Source organism: Struthio camelus, chromosome 2, assembly GCF_040807025.1.
Source record: "Struthio camelus isolate bStrCam1 chromosome 2, bStrCam1.hap1, whole genome shotgun sequence".
Taxonomy (NCBI): domain Eukaryota; kingdom Metazoa; phylum Chordata; class Aves; order Struthioniformes; family Struthionidae; genus Struthio; species Struthio camelus.
Window position 1 is genome coordinate 37602864 of NC_090943.1, and position 21989 is coordinate 37624852.

General features: G+C 39.2%; 2 protein-coding genes across 4 annotated transcripts in view; both read left to right on the top strand.

Moving 5' to 3' along the window:
* The first annotated feature begins 7323 nt into the window (after positions 1-7323).
* Positions 7324-20054, top strand: FAM221A (family with sequence similarity 221 member A). Its single transcript, XM_068935115.1, has 7 exons — positions 7324-7393; positions 9364-9537; positions 10016-10206; positions 13311-13517; positions 14814-14924; positions 15657-15745; positions 17494-20054. Exons 1-7 carry the CDS (start codon positions 7338-7340, stop codon positions 17554-17556), a joined length of 891 nt encoding a protein of 296 aa, XP_068791216.1. The 5' UTR covers positions 7324-7337; the 3' UTR covers positions 17557-20054.
* Positions 20055-21524: 1470 nt separating this feature from the next.
* The window catches only part of STK31 (serine/threonine kinase 31), a 48400-nt gene continuing 47935 nt past the window's right edge, over positions 21525-21989 (top strand). For 2 of the 3 annotated variants that reach the window (XM_068935116.1, XM_068935119.1), the window contains exon 1: positions 21525-21631. The gene's annotated coding sequence lies outside the window, so the exon portion shown is untranslated. Of the gene's footprint in view, positions 21632-21932; positions 21970-21989 lie in introns of those variants that run through there. The other variant, XM_068935117.1, reaches the window with a different exon arrangement.

The following is a 21989-nucleotide window of genomic DNA, read 5'->3' on the forward strand; positions in this document are numbered from 1 at the left end:
TCAATCAACGAATTCTCTTGCTCTTGAAATTCTAATGTCTCTGCACTTTCCTCTGGTTAGAGGTGGGGGGAACAAGGAAAAGAAATTAAAATAAAATCACAGTTTTGGTTCTTTAATGTGGAAGACAACTAAGAGTGAAGAAGACAGGTGCATGACTTCTATTGAATCTGCAAGTCTCTTGACAATGTGAAGGTAGGTTTTTATATCCATCTATCTATGCTTTTTATTCCCTCAGTACTTATTAATTTGTACCAAGTAAAACCTTGGTAGGTTGTGTGCCTTTGTGCTATAAAAATTAATCTGAGTAGATTTTGTGCGTGCATACAAGGTCAATTTTCTTTTTCTTGCAAGGGTAAGTGAACTTTAAAACAGAATTATTGAGGATTGTTAAACAAGTGTAACAAAAGTTGCCAGGTGAGTATTTGTCACTACATGCACACATGGATTGTTCTATGCAAGGATTTTAGAGACTGATGGCTGTGTGCTGACCTATATGCAGTTATGTACCTCTTATTTAGTAGTTCACGGTCCCATTAGCGAACAGTTGCTTTTCTCTCAGGTTTTAGTATTACAGTTGCTCATTGAAATTAAGACTGTAGTTGACAGATATTTAAGGAGAACTGTGAACTACTTAGAGCAAAGAAAACAAATGTTCTCTTGACAAATACAGTTGAAATTATTGTTTATCAAGAAGCGTGTTAAAAATATTCTACTGTGAGCCTAAATCTAACTTTGTGAAAGCAGCAGTATTAAGGGTTGATACAGCAATACGTCGGTGTCTGCGATACTAGTCTTTCCCCTTCGTGGCCAGACTCGTTCTGTGCTGTATGAGCATGCTGTGCCTCTTGACTGTGCTCTCCCTTCACCATCTATCTGGGACAGTACTACTGCCATGAATTCTGTGCTTCAGCAGTGCAGAGGGTAGAAGTTGAGCTTCCTCCTTTTTTCTGGGCTGATAACGCTTTTCAGAGTGACAGAACTAAGTTTCAAGCGAGTGTGGACCAAGGGGAAGACAAGGGCAAGGGGCTTGCCCTCACCATGGGGCTCAATATAGCTCTTGAATTTTAAAACCAAATCAGCAGGCAAACAAATCTCTCTCAGGGGAGATTGCCTTGGTTCTCTAGTTCTTTTTGTTGCTTTCCTCATCTAAAGAAATTTCTGAATTCCAACATACTAACTTTCATGTAACAGATACGTAAACATTATCCCACAATTGTGTTTTGAGTAGGAGTTGAAAAGGGAAAAAAAAGCGCTGTGTGGTCCCACATTAAAGAACCTTTGGGATGGATGAATTGATAAATACTCCACTGAGACTGCACACAGTACTGTTCTTATTCACTCCTAGGATCACAGAGATTTGCTGGTCTGTTTTTAATAAAATAGTTTTAAAAATCCTAAAGCATAGGAAACATAGCACAAGGATGTAGTAGTTCCTGTAGTGAGTGTGGTGAAACACCAGTCTCCTTGACATCCAGTAAATATGCCTAACCTATTGGGCAGTCTCTTTTTTCAAGTAACTGCTAAATATTTGTTTTTCTTTAGTAACAAAGTCATAGAAAGGGCCGCCTAGATATATCTAAGTTCTAGCTCAGGATATTTGCTAATGCAGAGGTTTCCAAACTGCACTTAATAGACTAGTCTCGTGATTTGTGAAAGTTGGCTGACTGGCCAAATACCTGCGGGGTAGGTACGTACCAGGGAGTAACTGCTGCTGCTGCAGCCTTCGTCAGTGGGAACACAGAAGCAGAATAAGTTTGGGAACCTCTACAACAGTTTGATTTGGAAAAATAACAACGTAAATTTTAAGTCTGTAGTTTATTATGTGTTCTCAAAAAACTTTTAGAAAATTCTTCTTCAGAATATGCAGATTAATGGAATGAGCTGAAGGGCTAAAACATTACTTCATTTTGTGTGTTTTTTTTAAACATGATGTAAGGTGTCAATTGACATCTTTATGAATTAATCTAAGTATGCCCTTGTAACCTGGGCTTGTATTCTTTTATTAGCTTGTCCTTCACAAAACAGTGATCTGTTATCTGTATGGTTTGGTTTAAAGTACTTGATAGTACTTTAAATATTTATTTTCTCAAAGGTGAGAGAGCAGTGGAAGACTTCTCTTTATAGCAGCTAAAAAGGTGAATTAGACTTGCAGTGTTTCTCAGGGAATAGTTTGTTATTAAATTGCTATTTCATTAAATCTCAGTTTGTCTGGGATGATCCACACATGTATTTGCATCTGGGTAAAAAATATTGTCCAGGTTATTAAAATGAGGCCCAAGTTCAAGTGGAAAAAAAAAAAAACAAAGAATTCTTATTACATACATGTATGTAACTACATCACTACAACACCGGTGGCATCACTTGCTAAGGAATTATCTTATCTGTAATTGATCTTAAATACTACGAATTTCCCAACTATGTTTATCAGTACCTGCAGTAAATACCTTTCATTTTTAATTGACCCTTGCTCGCCTGTGAGCTTGCCTATTCCCTGTGGCATTTATCAGCTTATTTTGTTCAGTAGATGTCTGATCACGTTCTGTTTCTCTAATAGCAAAACTGAAAATACACATGTTGACATTTTTTAAATGCCTGTAAATATGAGTTAATATACAAATTATTTTTTTATCAAGCATATTGTATGGTAGTAAGAAGCTTATAATGAGTATTGCTTGTGTTTGTTTTTAAGTAGATCAGAATATTGATAACATGGAGGGAGGAAACAATTTGATGGACACTTTCTATTATTCTTTGTGCTTCTTTAATTCTTCTCATTTTCAGAACAGGTGGACATAGTTGTTGACCAAACACACAGCAATAGAATGACTACACAGAAATAAAATTGCTAATGATGATTACTTGTACAAAATGATTACTTATAATCAAAAATATTAAAAGTTATTTTAATTTACTTATTCTTGCATTAATAAAGTAGCTATCTTCAATGTACATAGGTATTCCAGTGAGATGAATTTTGAAGTACTTGTCAAACTTGTAAGGATTGTTTCAAAAAAAAAAAAAATTAAATTTAAAAAGCCACACATTTTATTGTTAAGAGAGTGTTGATAGAGACTGCCAACACCCTATGCAGCATTAAGCTGTTGCCTTTGATGTGTAGGCAGCACCTTAGGTCCCCCAGAGCTGACCGGTAAGCAAGTGTCCATATGTTCAGCCCACTTTGAGGTGTCAGAGATCTTAGGCCAGCAGCATCCATATGCTACATCACTGACCTATGAGGCCACGTAGGTGCCATCTGGATTTCTGTTCCTTTGACCATGTAGTGCTCTCTTTTTACGGTAACCATTTTTTTCTACTATTCAAAATTGTTTGATAATTTACTGAGGAAAATTTGGTTTTAAAATTAAAGCTGAATTAGATCTCAGGTGTCCATTAACAGCCTCTGAGAAGGGAGGGGAGAGAGGAGGTTTTCTGGAGCCAAAGTGTATTCCAATACTCATGCAATAACAGTAAAGCAATGGGTGCTTGGAATACCTTTATTAAAGAACTCCATTTCCCAATTACAAGGTTCTTCACCTCTTAAGCTTCCCAGTCCTTTCAGATTTAAGTTACAGGTGTATTCCCAAGGAAGTCTATAGGCACAAATTTCTGGTTCAAGCAGATGCTGTGGTCCCAATGAGTCAAACACAGGCTCTTTATCCCATAGAACATTTTCTCTGATCAAAACTGATAATAAATCCTCACTTTATAAGTTGGAGGACAGAGGCAGTTGATAGAACAGGTGCCCCATAAAAAAAAAAAATTACTTCTTGTTTCCTACTCTCAGCATCTTCACACTGATGGTTCACAGTCCTGAATGTTTAAGCATAGATAATCTAATATTAATGGCTACTTGTAGCCCTCACCAAAAGCCTTATTCAGCAACATGGCTCTGCTCTCTGAACCTGAACAATATGTAATGGCACCATTTTTAACAGAGATTTTGTTCAGCTGAAGTACACCAACCCATGACATAGAGACATAGAGGCTCTGCTCATTCTGTGTGCATTGAGCTTGCCAGGACTATCTCTCCGTTTTGTTGGCAGATCTAGGATCTCTGGCACCAGCAAAACCATGCATATGGCTAAGGCATCTCAAGGACTGCCAGTTTTTGGGCAGCTCCTGTTCAATGCTATGTTCCTCAGTATGTTCTAATTCTATGTTTGCAGAGCTTCTTTTGCTGCTTCCAAGGTTCTTTCCCCCCCCCCCCCCCCAAGTTTCTCTTCCAAAGTTTTGGCCACAGGAGGAATATTTTTTCCTGGAGAAACTAACCTGACATTTTTGGTATGGTTTATTTTCCTCAGCTGGTTTCCTTGAAGTTGTGTTGATTGCAGCAATGACTTGCCCCATGTTTTTTCAGCCTTCAAGAGGGACTTATTCTGGGTTCAGATCTTGGAGCGGCAGAATGTCATTATGCGCTGCTGAAACTTCTTACATGCATGGCATAGCCACACGCCAAATGTCCAAACCATATGCCTTATCATCTTACTTAGATAGAGCTGGAAACTTAAGAGCCTCCCCACTGTTTCATCTCTCTCTGGGGCAGCATTGGCAAAGCACTGCCTTGGTCCTCGTCACCTTCTGGTCTGTGGCCGGTGGCTTGCCCGGTGCAAAGCAATCTGGAGCATGAATCACTCCTTGAATTTCTGGACCTTTGTCCACAGGCATCTGCCACTTTATTGCATGGAACGAGCCTACCCTCTTGGCTCTCATTCTGACAGGCTGAAAGCTCAGAACTTACCGTAACCTGCAGAGCATAATTTAAACATCAATTTGCTAAAGCTCAGTTAAGACAAAAATGTGACATTCTTTGCTTACTTATTCAGAGTCACTACGTGTAAAGCCAGACCAAAATGTTTGTATCAAGAGAAAGCAGTTAATTTACAACAATAGTGCGGTAAGTAACAGAAGTAGCAGCCCATGATCTATTTACTACAGCCTTTAAACACATTGGAGGCATTGTTTCCACACAGTTTGTGGAACATGGAGACAAAGTGGGAACTGCAGGTTGCCAATCTAAGAACCATCTTCCAGTTATGTAGGTTTCCCAAAGCTGGCCTCTTTTTGTCTTGAACTGTGAACAAAGCATACATTTCATTTGATGCACACATTTTGTAAGGGAAGAGCTTGCAAAGAACATCAGGGTACTTCGGATAAGATTTATGATTTTTAAGAGGTAACTTTCATGTTCTATGAAGAAACATCTGTTAAGCTGTTCTAGGTAAACAGCAATGATCTTTTTAGGATCAACAGCTCTGGATTTTTTCTAAAATACAGAGATAGAGACTGCCTCTGTTCTGGGAAGTTTTTCAGCTGAGTTCCTTGATACTGTGACTAGGTCTTTTCTCCACATTCCCTAGAGATTCCTTAATTCGTTAGGAATGAAGCTCTCCGTAGGCATAAATTCATCCACTGAGGTAACTTGGAGAATCAAGACCTACAAGCACAAGTGAAGGGTAGGTAGGTGGTGTTGGGAAATCCATAGGTGTTTTTTTTCTTGTTGTTGTTAAAGGTATATGTTATAGGACAAGTCAAATAATGCATTATGCTAAACAGTAAAAGAATGTACCTTGCATTTTACACTGTTTTACACTACTGCTGGATTTGTTCTTTACAAACGCTCCAAAATATAAATAATTTAAGCTCTGTGTTGCAAAGTAAGTATCTAGAATGAATTTGTTCACAAAATCACCTCCTTTTAATCAAACCAAAAATTAAAAACACTGGGAAGAGTGGGTGAAAACGTGGAGAAATGGTTGTGTTTTGGATAAAATCACATTTTTGGACATCACTTTTAATAAGCAATATACAACTGCAATAACATTTCTGGTGCATAAATTTTGTCTAATTAATGAACTGGTTATCAGAATTTTAAGACAGGAAATAAATTTAACACTTGAATTAGCAAGGATGCTACTAAAAGACTATGCACTGTCAGCTCATTCATCTCTAGAACCGAAGAACCTTTCTTCTGCAGTAGGAGCTTGTATGCCAAAGCTAAACCTGAAGAAAGGGTTGCTTGCTGTAAAGCTTGTCTATTTTTCCCATTGTATCAGTTGGTCTAATAAAAGACATTACCTCTTCTCTTTAAATTTTGCAAAACTAAACTGGTAACCCACAACAGAGGGAAGTATTGTCACTTAATAGTCAGCTTGGTTCAGCTACAGTTCAACATAGTTACAAACCACACCCCACAATCCACAGAATAATACGGTTGGCTTTTATTTTATTGTTTGAATAAGGAATGAAAGCAAAGTTATGCATGATTTTGTTAGTATTTCTTTTACCCAGTACAGGCCCAGGACCTTTAACTTGTTTACAGTGCACAGCACGGCAGTATCAGAAGCAAAGAGGAATGCACGCTGTCTGGAGCAAGGAATTCTCGAGAACTGGTAACTAACACAGTTTATTTAGCTTGAGTGGGAATTTAAAGGCTAAACAAAACTGCGGCAGCAGACAGAGCCTAAGTAAGCTAAGTAACAAATTACTCTTTTCCTAGTGGGACTGAAGTGATGCCAGTGCGCTTGCCTTTTAGGAAGATCGTTTTAGTACAGCAGAGTAGAGACGCTGTTTATGTTCAGAAGAAGGGGTGACTAAGATGAGGAAATCTACCCGACTGCTATGATCAAGCGATTGCAAGTGATAGTGTTAGTAAGGTTAATGTAATTGCCTTTGAAAATGTGTACCTCTGAGCTAACGTGTAGATGCTGAGCTAACAAATACCGCCAGAGCCTTGCACGGTGGAGAAAAGCAAGGCTTCCTTGAACCATGTTGCGTGGAAGCGCTGTCACGTCATCGCGCAGGGCCTACGCAGCGGGCTGCTCTCAGGGCACCTAAGCTCTCTCTGTGTCTGTCGGCTAAGCACAATGAGAGATCATCGGCTTTACGCTTCTGGAGTGAACGCAGCAAAGGTTTTTCAGTTCAGGGAGGCTGGAGGAAATGTTGAGGGCAAAGAACGTATCGCTGTACCTACAAAGCGCCTCTGGAGTAGGTGCAGCCCTCCCGGCGCCGGGCCTGTTAGAGCCGGACGGCGACGGAGCGGTTTCAGGGGCGTCCAGCGCAGGTTGCCCTCGGCCCCCGTGCTCTCCCCGTGCCCACCCGGGCCGGTCCTGAGGGTCTCCCGGCCTTGGTGCTGCCCGCTGCTCAGCCGGGCACCGCGCAAACACAAAAGCCCTGGCCAGCCGCGGCAGGCAGGCGCCGCCCGAGGCAGGGCCCGAACGGCGGGCGCTTCGTTAGCCGGCTGCTTGCCTCGAGGCGCCCCGTGGCCGCAGCCGCCCCCTGCCCCGCCCGCGCGCGCCCCGCCCAACGGCCGCGCCCCCCAACGGCCGCGGGGCGGGGCCATGGCGCGGCGGCAGGTGGGCGCGGCGGCCGCGGAGGAGTACGCGGAGTACCGGAGGTGAGGGCGGCCGCGCCGGGCGGCGGGGAGGGCGAGACGGGCGGCCGCCCTGAGCTGTGCTGCCCTCCGCGGCCCTGCTGCTGTCTCACTGGGCCGCCGCGGTCCGCGTGGGGAGAGAGAGAGGGAGGGAGGGAAGCGGGCGGGCGGCACGACTTCGGGTGGGAGAAGGAAACCTGTGTGTTTGAAGAGCGGGTCCAAAGAATCCGCATCAGCGATCCGAGCCCGGCGCCAGGCCTCCCCGGCGGGCCGCCCTGCCTGCCTGCCTGCCTGCCTGCCCGCTCCCGGGCGGGCCGGGAGGCTCCGGCGCGGCGCGGCGCGGGCCGTTGGCCCTGCCCAGGCACCGGCTTTCCGCGACCGTCGTCCCAGGAGCTGGACACCGCGCCGCTTGCGGCCGGGCGGGCGGGAGCTCTCCGCCTGCTGCCTTTGCGTCGGCTTGTTTGCTTTTTTTTCCCCTTCCCAGCCTTACTTGTGAAACAGCAAGTACCTTTACGAAGTTTGTGAAGGTCTTCATCACCGAGACTGCTTTTTTTTTGTTTTTTTTTTCCAAGGAGAGAGGATATTTTTCATTGGCCTGAGACGGCTAGGAAGCAGAGGCAAGCTTTTAGCACACGTGTCCTTTATAGCCAGCCTGTGAAAACTCATTTCCTAAACCTTGACTATCAAGTGAAGCTTGCGAGTGAAAAAACACCTCTGTTTCCCACGTTCAGGCCTGTTTGCATACCTGCCTGCGTATGCGAATGTATGTTTTTGTGAAATAGTGTAAGAGGATAATCTGCCAACCGTATTACTTTTTGAGAATTGCTGGCCTTTATGTATATTTTGTTGTGTATAAATATGTGCCCTTTGTACTCTGAAGTGTTTTTGCCAATCTAGTTGTCTCTTCTGTTGAAGAGTTTACCTGAAGCAAAAATCAACATGAACTCGATTGTTCTACTGAAATGTGGTGTTAATTTAACTCAAGAAATTTAGCTTAAAAAAGCCTCATTAAAGTATCAAAGATACACAGGCTTATATTTCTTATATAAGTACTTATGCATTGATTCCAAACAGCAAAGGTGGATAAGTCTCACTTCACTGATGCGTGCAAATGATGATAATATATTGAAATATTATTCTGGTATTGTACAGTAGTGATAATGTACAAATGCACAGAATAGATGAGAATCACTTATGTTAGATATGTTTTCACACACCCAGCAAAGAGTAACTGAAATATTTACCGGCATCACTAAACTAACCTTCAGCATAGTTATATGCTGCAATGAAGTATAAATTATATTTTACAGATTTTACTTATTGTCTTCAATTGCCTACCTAAATATAGAATTTGAATGTTGCTCCAATTGAGTCCCAGCTGTTTAGTAACTCTGAATTTGACTGTGGTGATACTTTCAACAAATGGGACTGTCAGAGGTGTGGGATACAGCTGCAACTAACATAATTTATAGAAACTAACACAGTCCTCTTGCAAGCTAGAGGATAACTTGGAGGTACGTTCGTTTATTTGATAGCAGTTTGTTTCCTGCTCCCAGGTGAATTTTTTTGCTCAAACCAGACTCAGATGAGATAATTTGATAGAAGTCTGCAATACAGACCTGTAGATGGGTGAAGTGACTTGTCGGAGATTATACAGCTTTTGATGGCAGGTCCTTTTTCTGCAGTATAAAAAGAAATTTGCTTGATAGTTTGCTTTATTATTTTTTTCTTTTTTTTTCTTACAACCTCTGTTGAAAAAGTTTTCAGACATCAGAGCAAATTTATTAAAAGAGCATTATTCAAGTAATTTGTCTAAAAATCAGTTATGGTTCCTCTAAATATGTTTCCAATTTTTAGCATTGTTTACTATTATATATTGTTATGTTTTGTTCGTAAAACACACATTTGCTGTTATGTATTGTTTGCAAAAATAGCTTGAGAAGCCAACTCTTATGTTCTTCATTTTTCTTGTGTTTTTTATGACATGCTTACAGAATTGTGGGTGATGATGATGGAGGAAAGCTCTTTACCCCTGAGGAATATGAAGAATACAAAAGAAAAATATTACCAATTCGGTTAAAGAACAGGTTGTATGTGAGCTGGAGATCACCAACTGGCATGGACTGTAAACTTGTGGGGCCAGAGACACTGTGCTTTTGTACTCACCGGTAGGATTCTTTTCTTTTTTTCTCATGGTTGTATTTTTTTTTTAAATTAGAGAAATGTAAAATATTTCTAGATATGTTCCAGTGCAGTCTAGGGAAGTTAATGTAAGGTCTGAGAATTTTAAAAATTAGGCTTTAAATTATAAGAAAAGTTCTTAAATCCAAATCTCAAGCAAGTTTTTTGAGACCTGTAAAATTTTGTAGTCTTCAGTAAATTCAGCTTAAACTTTAAGGTGTGAGCTATTGTAGACGAGAAAGAGTCTGATAGTGCTGTCCAAATGCAACATCTATGGCGTTTATATAAGGTATGACTGTAAAAGTACTTGATATTGTGTATCTAACTGAAAATTAACGATTAATTCTTAAGATAATTAAAGGTACTTCAACACAGAACTTGTCAGAGAAATTACAAGCCTTTCAGTTAGTCTTGTGATAAATATTTAAAAAAGTTATAAAAGTCATTGTTTTTTGTCTGTTTTAGATATAAACAGCATAAAACAGACTATGAAGTGATTCCAGAAGATCGTCCTATTTGTGTGCCTTGTAGAGTAAGCCGTTGTCAATGCCAGTCCTATCACTATGTTCCTCTAAATGGCACACAGCCCATTCGTTGTAGATGCAAACATTTTGCTGATCAGCACAGTGCAGCGCCTGGATTTACATGTAACTCTTGTAAGTTGCTTATATGGTTGCAGCATTCCTTACAGTAAACATAACAGGAATAACATTTTAGAGTCTGCGTTGCAGGATCTGTATTATGCCCAGAATATTAGGTATATGTTGTACTTGTCGTTGATACATGTTTTGGCCCTTGTGGAAGGATGGGAAATGGGAAGAAAAACACGGTCTTTTGCTTAGAAAGGTTTAGAAGAGCATCCCTAGTTTCCCCAAATTCTTCAAAGGAGCATAAGTTTCCTGATTGATTAGGTTAGGAACATATGGAAACTAGCCACCTAAAGTTAGGCAGCATGAAAACACCCTGTTTGCAGTTTGTCACTTTCGTTGCTGCTTCCACATGACTCTTCTACTTGACCTTGGCAGTTTGAGAGAGGGAGGTGTTAATCTCCATTCCTCTATTGCCTGGTTGAATATAATGCTAACATATCTTTATATCTTTTCTCAACTCAATAGGAAGTAGCACTCTGGTCCCAAATAGTACTATTATTAACACTCTTAAAAAAAAAAAGCAGATCCCAAACCTACAGATTGTGTGTCCAGAAATGCAAAGGGTTTTGAAGCAAAAAGTTTGTGAGGGAAAAATCATTCTTTGAATTAAGAAGAAGCTTTTTGCTTCAGTTGGTCAAGGCTACTATACTGAAACAGCAGTGATTTTTAACCATAGAAATTAAATAATGGATAAAGTTGTCTTTCTTTGAAACCTCAAACTATATAAGCTGAAGTTTTTTTTTTTTTTTTGAGGTCTGTACTGTTAGTGAATTTCTTTCATGAAGTCTGTCTAATCTGTACAGAAAAATAATAAATGACTTTTGCTGGATGAAATCAGAATATCATACAAAATAGTGCATGAAGTATGACAGGCTTCCAAGAATTTGCGTTAAGTAATGTGCAAGAAAGTCTTATGTGTGTAACTGGATGATTCAAACTAAACCCTTAGAACACAATGTTTTTAATGATTGTTTACATTATGCCTAGCAATTTTTCTAGTGTTTCTCAAAATACCTGGTGCTTCTGAGGGCTGCAGAGATTATATAGAGGAGTGCCAAGACTTGCTTCTCTTCTGCAATTGTCTTGCTTTATTCTACTGGTATTAGTCTAACCCAGTGTTGTGCAACTCTAATGTAATAAGTAAATTAGATCTGTAATCTTTCTATAATTGATGCAATATTGCAGTTTTACTCTATATATTGTATGTACTGTATTCTATGTCTGAATAAAGAAGAAAGGTTATGTTACTGAGGAGTACCAAAATGAAATAAAAAGCTGTTAGCCTTTCCAAGACTGTGATTCTTGAACTTCTGATACAAGACCTTAAAAAAAAAAATTATGCTGCTCTGCAAAATGAACTGTAATTAGGAATTGGAGGCAGGTCGTAAATAGATTTGTAATATAAGGTAGTTCGAATAATGAAACACTTGCAAAACCAGTTCCTCAATTTCTTGTTCACATCATTGCTCTAGGAGGGCTTTGATGATGATTAGTCTTATTTGTAGCTGGGACAGATGTATCACTTCACTCTGTATTTCTGAGTGTCTCATATTATTTTTATAACTCTCTCATATATCCAGTGGCTATATATGCTTAAAAAATCCTGAAGGCCAGTCTAATGGTACTGGTATCTCAAACGTATTTTACTATTATCATAGTCACTGTTTATTACCAGGATGATTATTTTTAAGACATCTAAATTATGTGATTTCATAAATGAGGATTAGAAGCATTCTAGCCATACGGCATTAACACCTGCTGTAGAGAGTGGCAGAGAATCTTGACAGAATTCAGGTAGTGTGTCTTCTCTACTCTTGACAGAATTCAGGTAGTGTGTCTTCTCTACTCAGTGACAGATTTCTTTTTTTGATTTTGGGGTTGGCGGAGGGAAAGAGAAGGATGTAACTAGTGGCAACGGATACAAGTTGCAACGCAGAGAATTTTGATTAGATACTGGGGAAAAAAGTGCTTACCCTGAGGGAAGTCAGATGTTGGAACAGGCTGTCCGCAGAGGCTGTGGAATCTCCATCCTTGGACATACTCAGAACTTGACTGGATGAGGCGCTTAGCACCCGCCTCTAATTTGGCTCTACGTTTAGCAGGGAGTTGGAGCAGATGACCTCCAGTTGTTCCTTCTAACTTTTAATTATTTTGCGATTCTGTTTTTTCCATAATGCCAGCATCACCGTGAGAGCCATATATAATAATTTCAGAGTGTCTGTCTAGGGATTTCTCTATGAACCAGAGATGAAAATTAGCAAAAATTAAAAGGAGGTTGTATCACTGCATAATAAAATGGGAAAGTTTTGAATGTTATGGTACTTCCGGGTTCAAGCGTTCATACAAATAGTTTGGTTTTGTATGTTCCTCCTCATTATATTTCAAGGTCAGTTAGTATTCTTGCTTTAAAGGGAAGGCAAAAATAGCAGGAACTTGAAGGAAAGTAACTTTTTTTGAGTTAGATGTTGAATCCCCATGTCAAACTTGCAAAATGAATTGCAATTTTGAAGGGCAGACCCTGTGACCAGTCAACAGAGCCATTCAGCATCCCAGATACACTAATCCTGCTGGTTACTGTCCAGGTACTATGTGCTGCTATGACTCATCTGATTCTTTGCCCGTTTTGCGAAATAACTGCAGTAATTTGGCATGGAAGGTGAGCGATAACTATTGTTGTCAGTCCCTTCAGCAGTGGATTTTACTCACAAGTTGTTTGATAAATGGCCTCCAGCTTGTTGATTTCCCTTGATCAAATGTGAGAACAAAATATATAATCAGTACAATAGCTGGCCCAGCCCTAGGATTGACTCCAAGAATAGAATTCAGATTTGTGGTTCCTGTGATCAAATCCCCACGTTCATCCTTTTTCCTGTCTTATAAAGCATTTTCATATCACAATGAAAAAGACTATAAAAGGCTCTAACAATGGCAGCTGATTACTTTCCCAGAGTCACATATGTGTTTCCAAATAGGAAGTCTGGCTAGGTGCTTTGGCAGTGAAGGAACTCAGTAGTTCTTGACATGATCAATTTAGGGAAACAGCTTTGTTAAAAGAATCTATACTTCACAGCTCACGTCTCATTCATAATACTTATTTATTTTTTAATTAGGTTCCAAGTGCTCAGGATTTCATAGTTGCTTTACCTGTGGATGTGGTCAACCAACATTTGCTCATGAAACCGTAGTGGAAACTAAAGAAGAGCGAATAGCCCAAGGAAAACCTGTGGGGCAGGATGTTCCTTATGCTGCTATGGGAGGATTGACTGGTTTTAGTTCACTAGCAGAAGGCTACATGAGACTTGATGACAGTGGAATAGGTGAGTGGAATAGGTGGAATAGGACCTGAGATAAAATTCAATTCTCAGACTAGGTATTTTTGAAAATTAATAATCCAGTATAGACTTTAAAAGTTGGAAGGCAAACTGGATCAGTAGGACTTAAAAACACAGACTTCTTATTTTCAGAGATCTTAAGGTCTGAAGAGACCACTGTGACAGTCTTGTCCAACTTCCTGGAGGAAACGCATCAAAAAACTGTTTTGTTGATAATTCTGGTGTTAAGCCCTAGTAGCTTTTGGTTGAATTACAACATATCTTTTAGAAAGACCTCTATAATCTCTGTTTTTTCTTAATACATTCATTTTATACCTATTTGAATCCTTCTACCCTAACACTGCCCTGCGATTTCCTTGATTATATAGCTCCCACATTTTTTTCAGAATTGATAAGTTCTAGGATTCAATTTTTCCTCCTTCTGTTGTAAGTATAATTCACATAATTTATTCTTAGATGCTGAACTTTGCAATAAGGTGTACTAAAATGCATGCTGTCTAAAAGTGCTTTATCTACCAAATAATCCAGATTGCTCTATATAACTGATTTACCCTTTTGTTTACCATTCAACCACTTTATATGCTATCTGCAAACTTTACTGGCAGTATTTTTTTATAGGTCACAATACTGGGCCAAAAACTGGTTCCCTGCAGAAACTTGCCGGGAATAATCACATTTGATAATTGCTCCCCATAGGAATTAAATTTTGTTGCATCGTCCCATTTTCTTTGTTATTCAGTTCAAGTTTGCCATCTAGCAAGCTTAAATATTTTATTCTTTTTTCCAGTGTAAGGCATGTATCAAATGGAATTTGAAAATGATAATCTTCAGTAAACCCTCAGTTAATAACTGTTCAGCATTTAAAAAGAAAAGAAAGAGGTTATTTGTAGAACTTTGACATCCGCATTAGTGGGCCTTGATACCTCTGCTATTCTGTGATTCTGTGTCATGTAGTAATGGACTAATTTTATCCTGAAATACTGTTCTATTTATTATTGCCATGTACTCATTTTATGATTTCTTTTTAAAGTTATAATCCGGTTACCTTGATCTGTTTGAAGTTCAGAAACCATAGCATAGCAGTTGCAACTAAAGAACCCGATTTTTTTCATTTCTTTTGAAGCCATCCTCTGAAATGTTTTTTTTTAAACTCACGTTTATTTGGTCTGCACTCAGTGTTGTTGATTTGAATCCGTAGCCTTGTTTTGACCCCATCATATATATTTTTAATACATCTTGTGAAGCTAATTATTGTTTTGACTCAACTTATTTTTCTAACAGGGGCTCCTTCCACTGAATTTTTAGAATCTCCTCTTGCCAACATGGATCATCCATTCCTAAAAGCATTTCAAGGACCCTCTAGTTCTGCTCAAACCAGCTCGCCGATGACGGGTGGTGTATTAATATTGTTTTATTACAATAAATGTATCATATAAAATTAATTGGTTTCATTTATGAATTGAAGGATATTTAAGGGTAAAATCAAGTTAAAAATTAAGGTGAATATTGAAGCCTCATTATCTAAAAAGTTAGTACAACATTCCTGCACTTCAAGTGCTTAGAATAACTGTGTTGTTTTTGCTAGTTATTTTGGTAAGAGTATGCTTTTCAAACTTAAATATTTTTTTTCTTGCATTTGATATTGTCCTCCTCAGTGGTATCACTTATTCATTGGATCAGTTTTTTAAATTTTTGGTTCCTACTAAAAGCTCAACATACCTGAATCCATAGTACGTACGTACACACACACACACACGCACGCACGCACATGTGTATGCCCACGCACACACACACTCATTACAGTCCTGTGAAACTGCCTTCTGCCAGTAAGTCTTTTCAAGTCTTTTCAGCATGGACTTAGGGGTCAGTTATACTTGTTTCATTTTATGTCTCTCATTTAGTATAAGTGTTTAGCAATTAACATTAATGATGAGCTCCTCCAAGACTATTTATATTAACTACGAACCTATACTCTTTAGTCCCAATTATTAGGGTTTATTACTTGCCTATAATGTTTTTTACTACATCTGGTGTGAGTTCTCATTTTTAAATGTGTTTTTCCAAATGTAAAATGTAACAAATGGAATAGCAAGTATCATTCATAAAAACGTTCTTTTCCTTCAGGTGGTTCTAGTGCTACAATGCAAGTTTCTCACGAAAGGCATTCGGAAGAAGATGACATGGCTTATTTTGAAAAACGTTATCAGGAAAGGGCAAGTCATTGCATTTATTGCTTGACAATTTATTGCATGGCTAAGATAGATAAACATATGATTGAAGCGGCCCATAAATGCATTGTATTATTTCTTCCCTTTCTGAGAAAACACTAGCTTCTTAAAATGAGGTTTGCAATTACATGGTATTGTGGGATTTTAGAGACCAATCATGTCTGGGATGGTATTTACCTTATCTGAGCAGATTTTTATTTCCATTAAAGAAAAACAAAATATTTTACTATATGATTAAAAAAAAACCCAAATGAAGTAGACTCACCAAAAAATTCCCTTTAACATGCGTGCACAAAACGTCATCACACTCTTTTGTTTAGGAAAATCTATGTAGCTGGGCTAAATTTGATGTATCTTTCTTAGATGATCAGGATCACCGTCTCAGAGGTGCCTCCTCCACTCCACTGATTGTGCTGATTAAATGCCCTGCAACATACATTATTTAGATGCTGAAATACCTCTTCTTTCCCCTCACTGTCCTTAGCTCCACCATCTCAGCTGGAAGTACGTCTTCACTGTCGATCAATTCTTTTGTAAGGCAACGTTGCATAACTACCTAGGTTATAAGAGCTTAACTGCTGTTATACTCGCTCCTTGCAACAGTTATGTTTGTTAATGGGAAAGCTGTTCTAGCTTTGCTAAATTTTAAGTAATTCAAAATTTAATAATTTCCCAAGTTTTGGAAATCATCACAAAAAGTGACAATAGGTTGCAAATATAGTATCGATTTATAGTGGAGGAAAAAAAGCACTGCTATTAAATCAACATTGCTTTTCTTTTTTCCTTGAAGATTTTATTTTCTTTGCAAAAGGTAGGAATTTCAGATACTGACATCAAGCCTCCAAATACGGAAAAACTTTTTAATGAGTTCCTTTGTAGACCAGCAACAGGACTGCTGAGCAGTGTGTTCACCTGTAGGTGTCCACATCAGAATGGAAACCTTACTTCCTTCTGACACTGTTTTATAGCAAAAAACACATTAAAACATTTTGTTGGGTTTTTTTCCTTGCATATTGGATGGTACAAGATATCTTATGATATGCATCTGGGCATCCTTTTTATATAGTTGCTGTAAATAGTATTTCGTTGACTTACGTAGTGATACTTGAGAACAACTGTTTCTTCTAAAGTAACAGTTACGTTATTCTTGTTTGAATAAATTAATTAGTTTCACTTCAAGATGGCAGTTAAATGTATGAATATTTGCAAATCATATTATGCTGTAAGAACTTTTTGTGTTTTAAAAAAAATCTTTTAAAAGGAAGGGATGACTTTATGGGTCAGCGAGGAGCACTGAGATACGGGTGTAGCATCTACCTCAGCAAAAAACTTCCTTTGTGAATCTGTGTATGCTAGTTAGTCTAACTGTATCTGTTACACATCTGTAATAAAAATTCTTTAACTTTCTTTGACATAAAGATAAAATCATGAACGTTGTGAAGCACTTTGGCCTTGAGGGCTACATAAATAGCTAGATTGCCATTATCAGAGATAAAGGCAGCCCTGGTTTGAGTAAGGGAGGAGCTGCAGAGCTATGCAGGTGCTCCTTTGTCACATGATACACAAGCGAGCAGTGCTAGCCTGGGCTAAGGAGGATCTGTGAGCTCTCTCCATCCCATAAATCACTCTGATAAATTTGTGACTGGTTACAGGTGGTGAATATTGCGTTGTTAGTCTACTTACAAATTAATGCTTGAACTATTGCTGTGTCTTTTTTTTTTTTTTTGTTACAGCTGAAAAAAGAGAAGGCTGCTAAACAGAAAGAGAAAAGTCCAGCACAATCAAAGAAGCCATGAGATTAATGAAAAAGTTATTATATAGCACAGTACTATTTACCATTATATTGAAGTATATTTCTCACTGTGCCTGCTTGCATACTTTTATTTCTTAATTTCCTTATTCTGCTCAATAAATTCTATATTTAACTAGACTGTTATTTAAGCTCTGAGAGCGTAAGCATACGTTTAAGTGTTTCAGTGTAATAGGGCAAATAAATATTGCATGCCCTATTCTTAGACTTCTGTGACACACTTTTTTATTTTTTGTAGAGTCCTTACTCATCTTGTTCATGAATTTTTACTTTTGGTAGGGTTTGTTATGTTTATTAACGTTGACATTTCAGCTTTTCTTTAAATTTTTTTTTTTCTGTTGGCTTCATCTGCTTTGTATAAAATTCAAACGTACCCTCCTTCTCTCTCACTTCTGTAGGCTCTGTTCTTGCCAACATATAAATATTTTTTACATTTGATGTTCTGTACAGTGATAATCCCATTTCCGCACATACTAGCTATTTGAAGGGATCCTACTATATGCTTTATCCCAGACCTCTCTAACAGGACTATCCTCTAGATTCTGTTTGACGCTGTCCATAGCAGTGATTTCCTAGTTCTATGATACTAAACTCTTGAACACATTAAGTAGAAATTGATGTGCTATTTACTGCACATAAAGAAACAATTATATATCCTGTTTGATATAAACTTCTTTATCTAATGGATTCTTTTGTATCATGTCCAATCCAACACTGACTGTAAGTCCCTCAAGATGGGAGGTGCTTTTACTTTCTTTGTGCATATTCACAGCTGTGGCAACATGTGTTGTGTTAAAGGTAGTGGAGAGAAAAACTTAAAATGTGGTGAATTTAGATGATTTACATCTGGGAAGCAGCACAGAAAGAATATAGCGCAGAATACCTGCCTGAGGCTCCCATGTGGGTGGAAGTAGGGGACAAGAGCAGACTCTGAGTTAACTTTGCTAGGCTCCCTCGAAAATAGACAAAGAGGTGTAAGCCAATTTGCCTTTAAAAATACTTGAAGATGTCTCATGGATTCAAGACTTTCCGGGTGGTATGTGTGTACTGCACCTTTATAGCAAGAGTTGGGAGAAGCTTGCAAAGCTCTGCTTCCCATCATATGCAGTGACACCACTGGGCTACCTGCATGTGCCCAACAGGTAGGGAAAATGAGGGAAGGTTGAATGAATCGGGAAGGAAAGTTCTTGGGAGTGAGTGAGTTATGCAGTGACTGATGGAGGTGGCTGGAATCCGAATGGGAAGGGAATACAGGCTAGGTTGCCCAAATTAGAATGGGAATAAAGGTTATTTACCTCCACTTACTCTCAGCTATACTGTTATTAGTGATGTTAATCAGAGAGGTTAATTGGTTACCTTAAATGCCAAAATGTCTACTGAATGTTTAAAATGTACCTTTACCATCAAAATCTATGCTATTATATAGTGCTTTAATATAATAAATAAAAACATTAATTTGAGCTCCCTCTACTGGTTTTAATAAGCAATCATTTCTGTAGATCCTCTCCTTACTCTCAGAAGGAAATGGGGATTACGCAACAGTATCACAAGAAACTGAAAAATGTAAATAGTATTTGTAAATAAAAATATAGGAAAATATTTTTATTTTATTCTTCAAAGAGATTATTACAACCCAAATCGAGGAAGTTTATTCTAATAATTTTGTGGGTTTTTTCCCCTCTGGCTATGTTGATTAGGGAATGGAGTTCCAGAAACGTATGTGGTACCTCACAGCAAGATGTTGTTACAGTCAGAGATCATAGTAGTTTCTTCTTTCAAGTTACAAACAATTTGTGTTTGTCTTTTATTTTTATACTGATAACATTACATTCTACTTTTGGGAAATCATTTATTATGCTTTTATTGAGATTTTATCTGATTTTATCAAAGCAAACAAAAAAAGTTTTGTGCTTAAACTTATGTAAAGTTTCCATTTGTATGATACTTGAAACAAATGTTTTTTTTATGATACTTTTTTAATGATACTTTTGGGGAAAATGTGGGGCCATAAAAATGTCAAGTACAATACATGTTGCTTAGGCGTTCTGCCCACTTCTCACCCCTGTTGATGAGCTCTGAAGTAAAAATTAGAAACTCAGTTTGTTACTAGAAGGCATACATGCGTACTTCTTGATTCCTGAATTTTTTGCAGAATTGTTAATGTCTATGCAATTTACAGGAAAATACAGGTGCAAAATGTTTCAGGCTTTTGCTTGCTGTAAAAACTTGAGACTGATATCTGACGTGAAATTTGCAGATGTAACTGGAATGACCCTTATTTAAAGTAAACAATCAGAAATTATCCTTGAAAAAAAAAAAAAAGGTCATTTTTCAGGATCAAAATTGCCACCTCCTATTCTATTGAAAAATCTCTTCACCCTTCTATTAAAAAAATAAAGTATTGAAAAGGTAAAAGCAGAGACATTATGCTAGTGTGTTTGTCATTAACTATGATCGTTAAATAAAAACTCAGTTTAACATGTACCTCTTTATGATTCTTTTTTCCTAAGAGAAGTTGTGAACCTTGAACAGAGAAGAACATGGAACACAACAGATAAATTACCGGTTCATCTGTATGATTTATGTGCAGGCATATATATCTGTCCTTCAGCTAGACACATTAACCATTTCTGACTGTAATCCAAAGGGCTTTGGCATGTGAGAAATGGTGTCTTGTGTAATTGTGTGCGTCTTAGGCGACGCTTAGGAGTTTTTCATTTTAAAATAGTTAGCTTTCATATCAATGTTTTGCTACTATTATTATATGCATTGAGTGTGGAGTACCATTGTTTCACTAATTTTAATCATCCTATGAAAGGGTGTATATGTAATATGGCTATTTACAATAGAGAAGTGATCATTAATCCTAAGTGAAGGGTAAGGGGTTGCTTCAGATTCTGTGCTTCTCTGATACTAAATATAAAAGGCATGTGTCTTTCTCAGGTTTGGGAGGAAGGGGAATGCATGAATTCACACCCAGTAATGATATCAGTTCAAATTACTTTGCCAAGTTGTCAGCGTCTTTAAAGCATTTTATGCATATTAAAAGGTTTGCAGGTCTTCGGAGTCTGTAGTGGTAGTTTTGTTATAGCATTGTGGTCCAAGAAAATAGACAATAATAGGTGATAATATTTTTATCATCAAATATAACTGAAAAAAATAAACAAGCTTTCCAGTCTAAGAAACTTTACTCAGGTGTACTTTACTTCTTCCTAACAGAAGATACTACTTCTGTCTAGTAGCCTGCTCTGGTTTTAGAGTCCTTAGCATTTGTCTTCTGGTGGAGTAAGGGGTTACTTGGGAAGAGAGTATAGGGTAGGATAGCAGAAGGAGTTAGGTTAAACTGCTTTTAGTTCTAATTTTACATTAGCTGTACATGTTAAATGTGCCATAGTGTTACACAATAGAAGAGCACTGTGTGTTATAATGTCAAAAGCCGGAATAAATTTATGTACACAAAGTGTTACTGAATGACCCACTCTTAACAAATCAGTGCCAACATGCTATTATAATGTCTTTACCATGAGAAAGTATCAACAGCCTATGAACAGACACGAACTGGAATGCTACAGGTAGATCCTGGCTGTGCAGTAAGCTGACTTATTCCCCAAATAATCTTACTAGGCAAAGTCCGAAGCTAAAACACAAAACGGTCACTCGTGCAATAGTGTCCTCCCACCCCCCCATATTGCACACATTCTGGGCTTGCTAACCGCTGCACCAGTTTTCATTTTTGTTTTAAATAAACATGAACATTGTAAATAAGCTGAACGTAAGAAAAGGCTAATCACGGGCAAGCAGTACGAGGAAACTCGGGCGGATGTGCTGAGGCGGTAGGTGGAGATTTGCGGGGAGGGTACAAGGGCGGCGGCGGCGGCGGGAGCCCCCCCGCTCCCGCCCGCCGAGGGCCGGCTGCCCGGGCCGCTGCCGCCGCGCAGGCCCCGCCCTCCACGTGGTGACCGCGAAGGCGTGAACCTAGTCGTGACTGGAGGGGAAAAGAGCTCAGTAACGGTCAGCTTTTGAGACCGCTTGGCGCGCTTCAGTCGGAGAAGGAACTTCAGGTACAGCGTTGAGGTTAAATATCAGGGCGCGGAAACCCCCGCCAAGGGGCGGTGTTCGACACCCCCCCGGGTCGTGCGCCCTTCGGAGGACCTCGGGCTAGCGGCAGCACCGGCGTTTGCTCTGGTAATGCCGCCGGGGCTGATGCTGGGGCGCCCTGTGCCGCTGCGAGCCGCCCGCGGCCCCGGCCCGCGCGGGGCGCCTGAAAAACCCGCTGCTGCCTGCGCCGCTCGGCGGGAGCGGGAGCGGGCGGCGCATGCGCAGGGCGGGAGCGCGGGAGCGGCGCGAGCACGTGCGGGAGCGGCGCGGGGGAAGCGCGGGGCGGCGCTGCCCGCCTCAGGTAGCGGCGCCCCCCGGGAG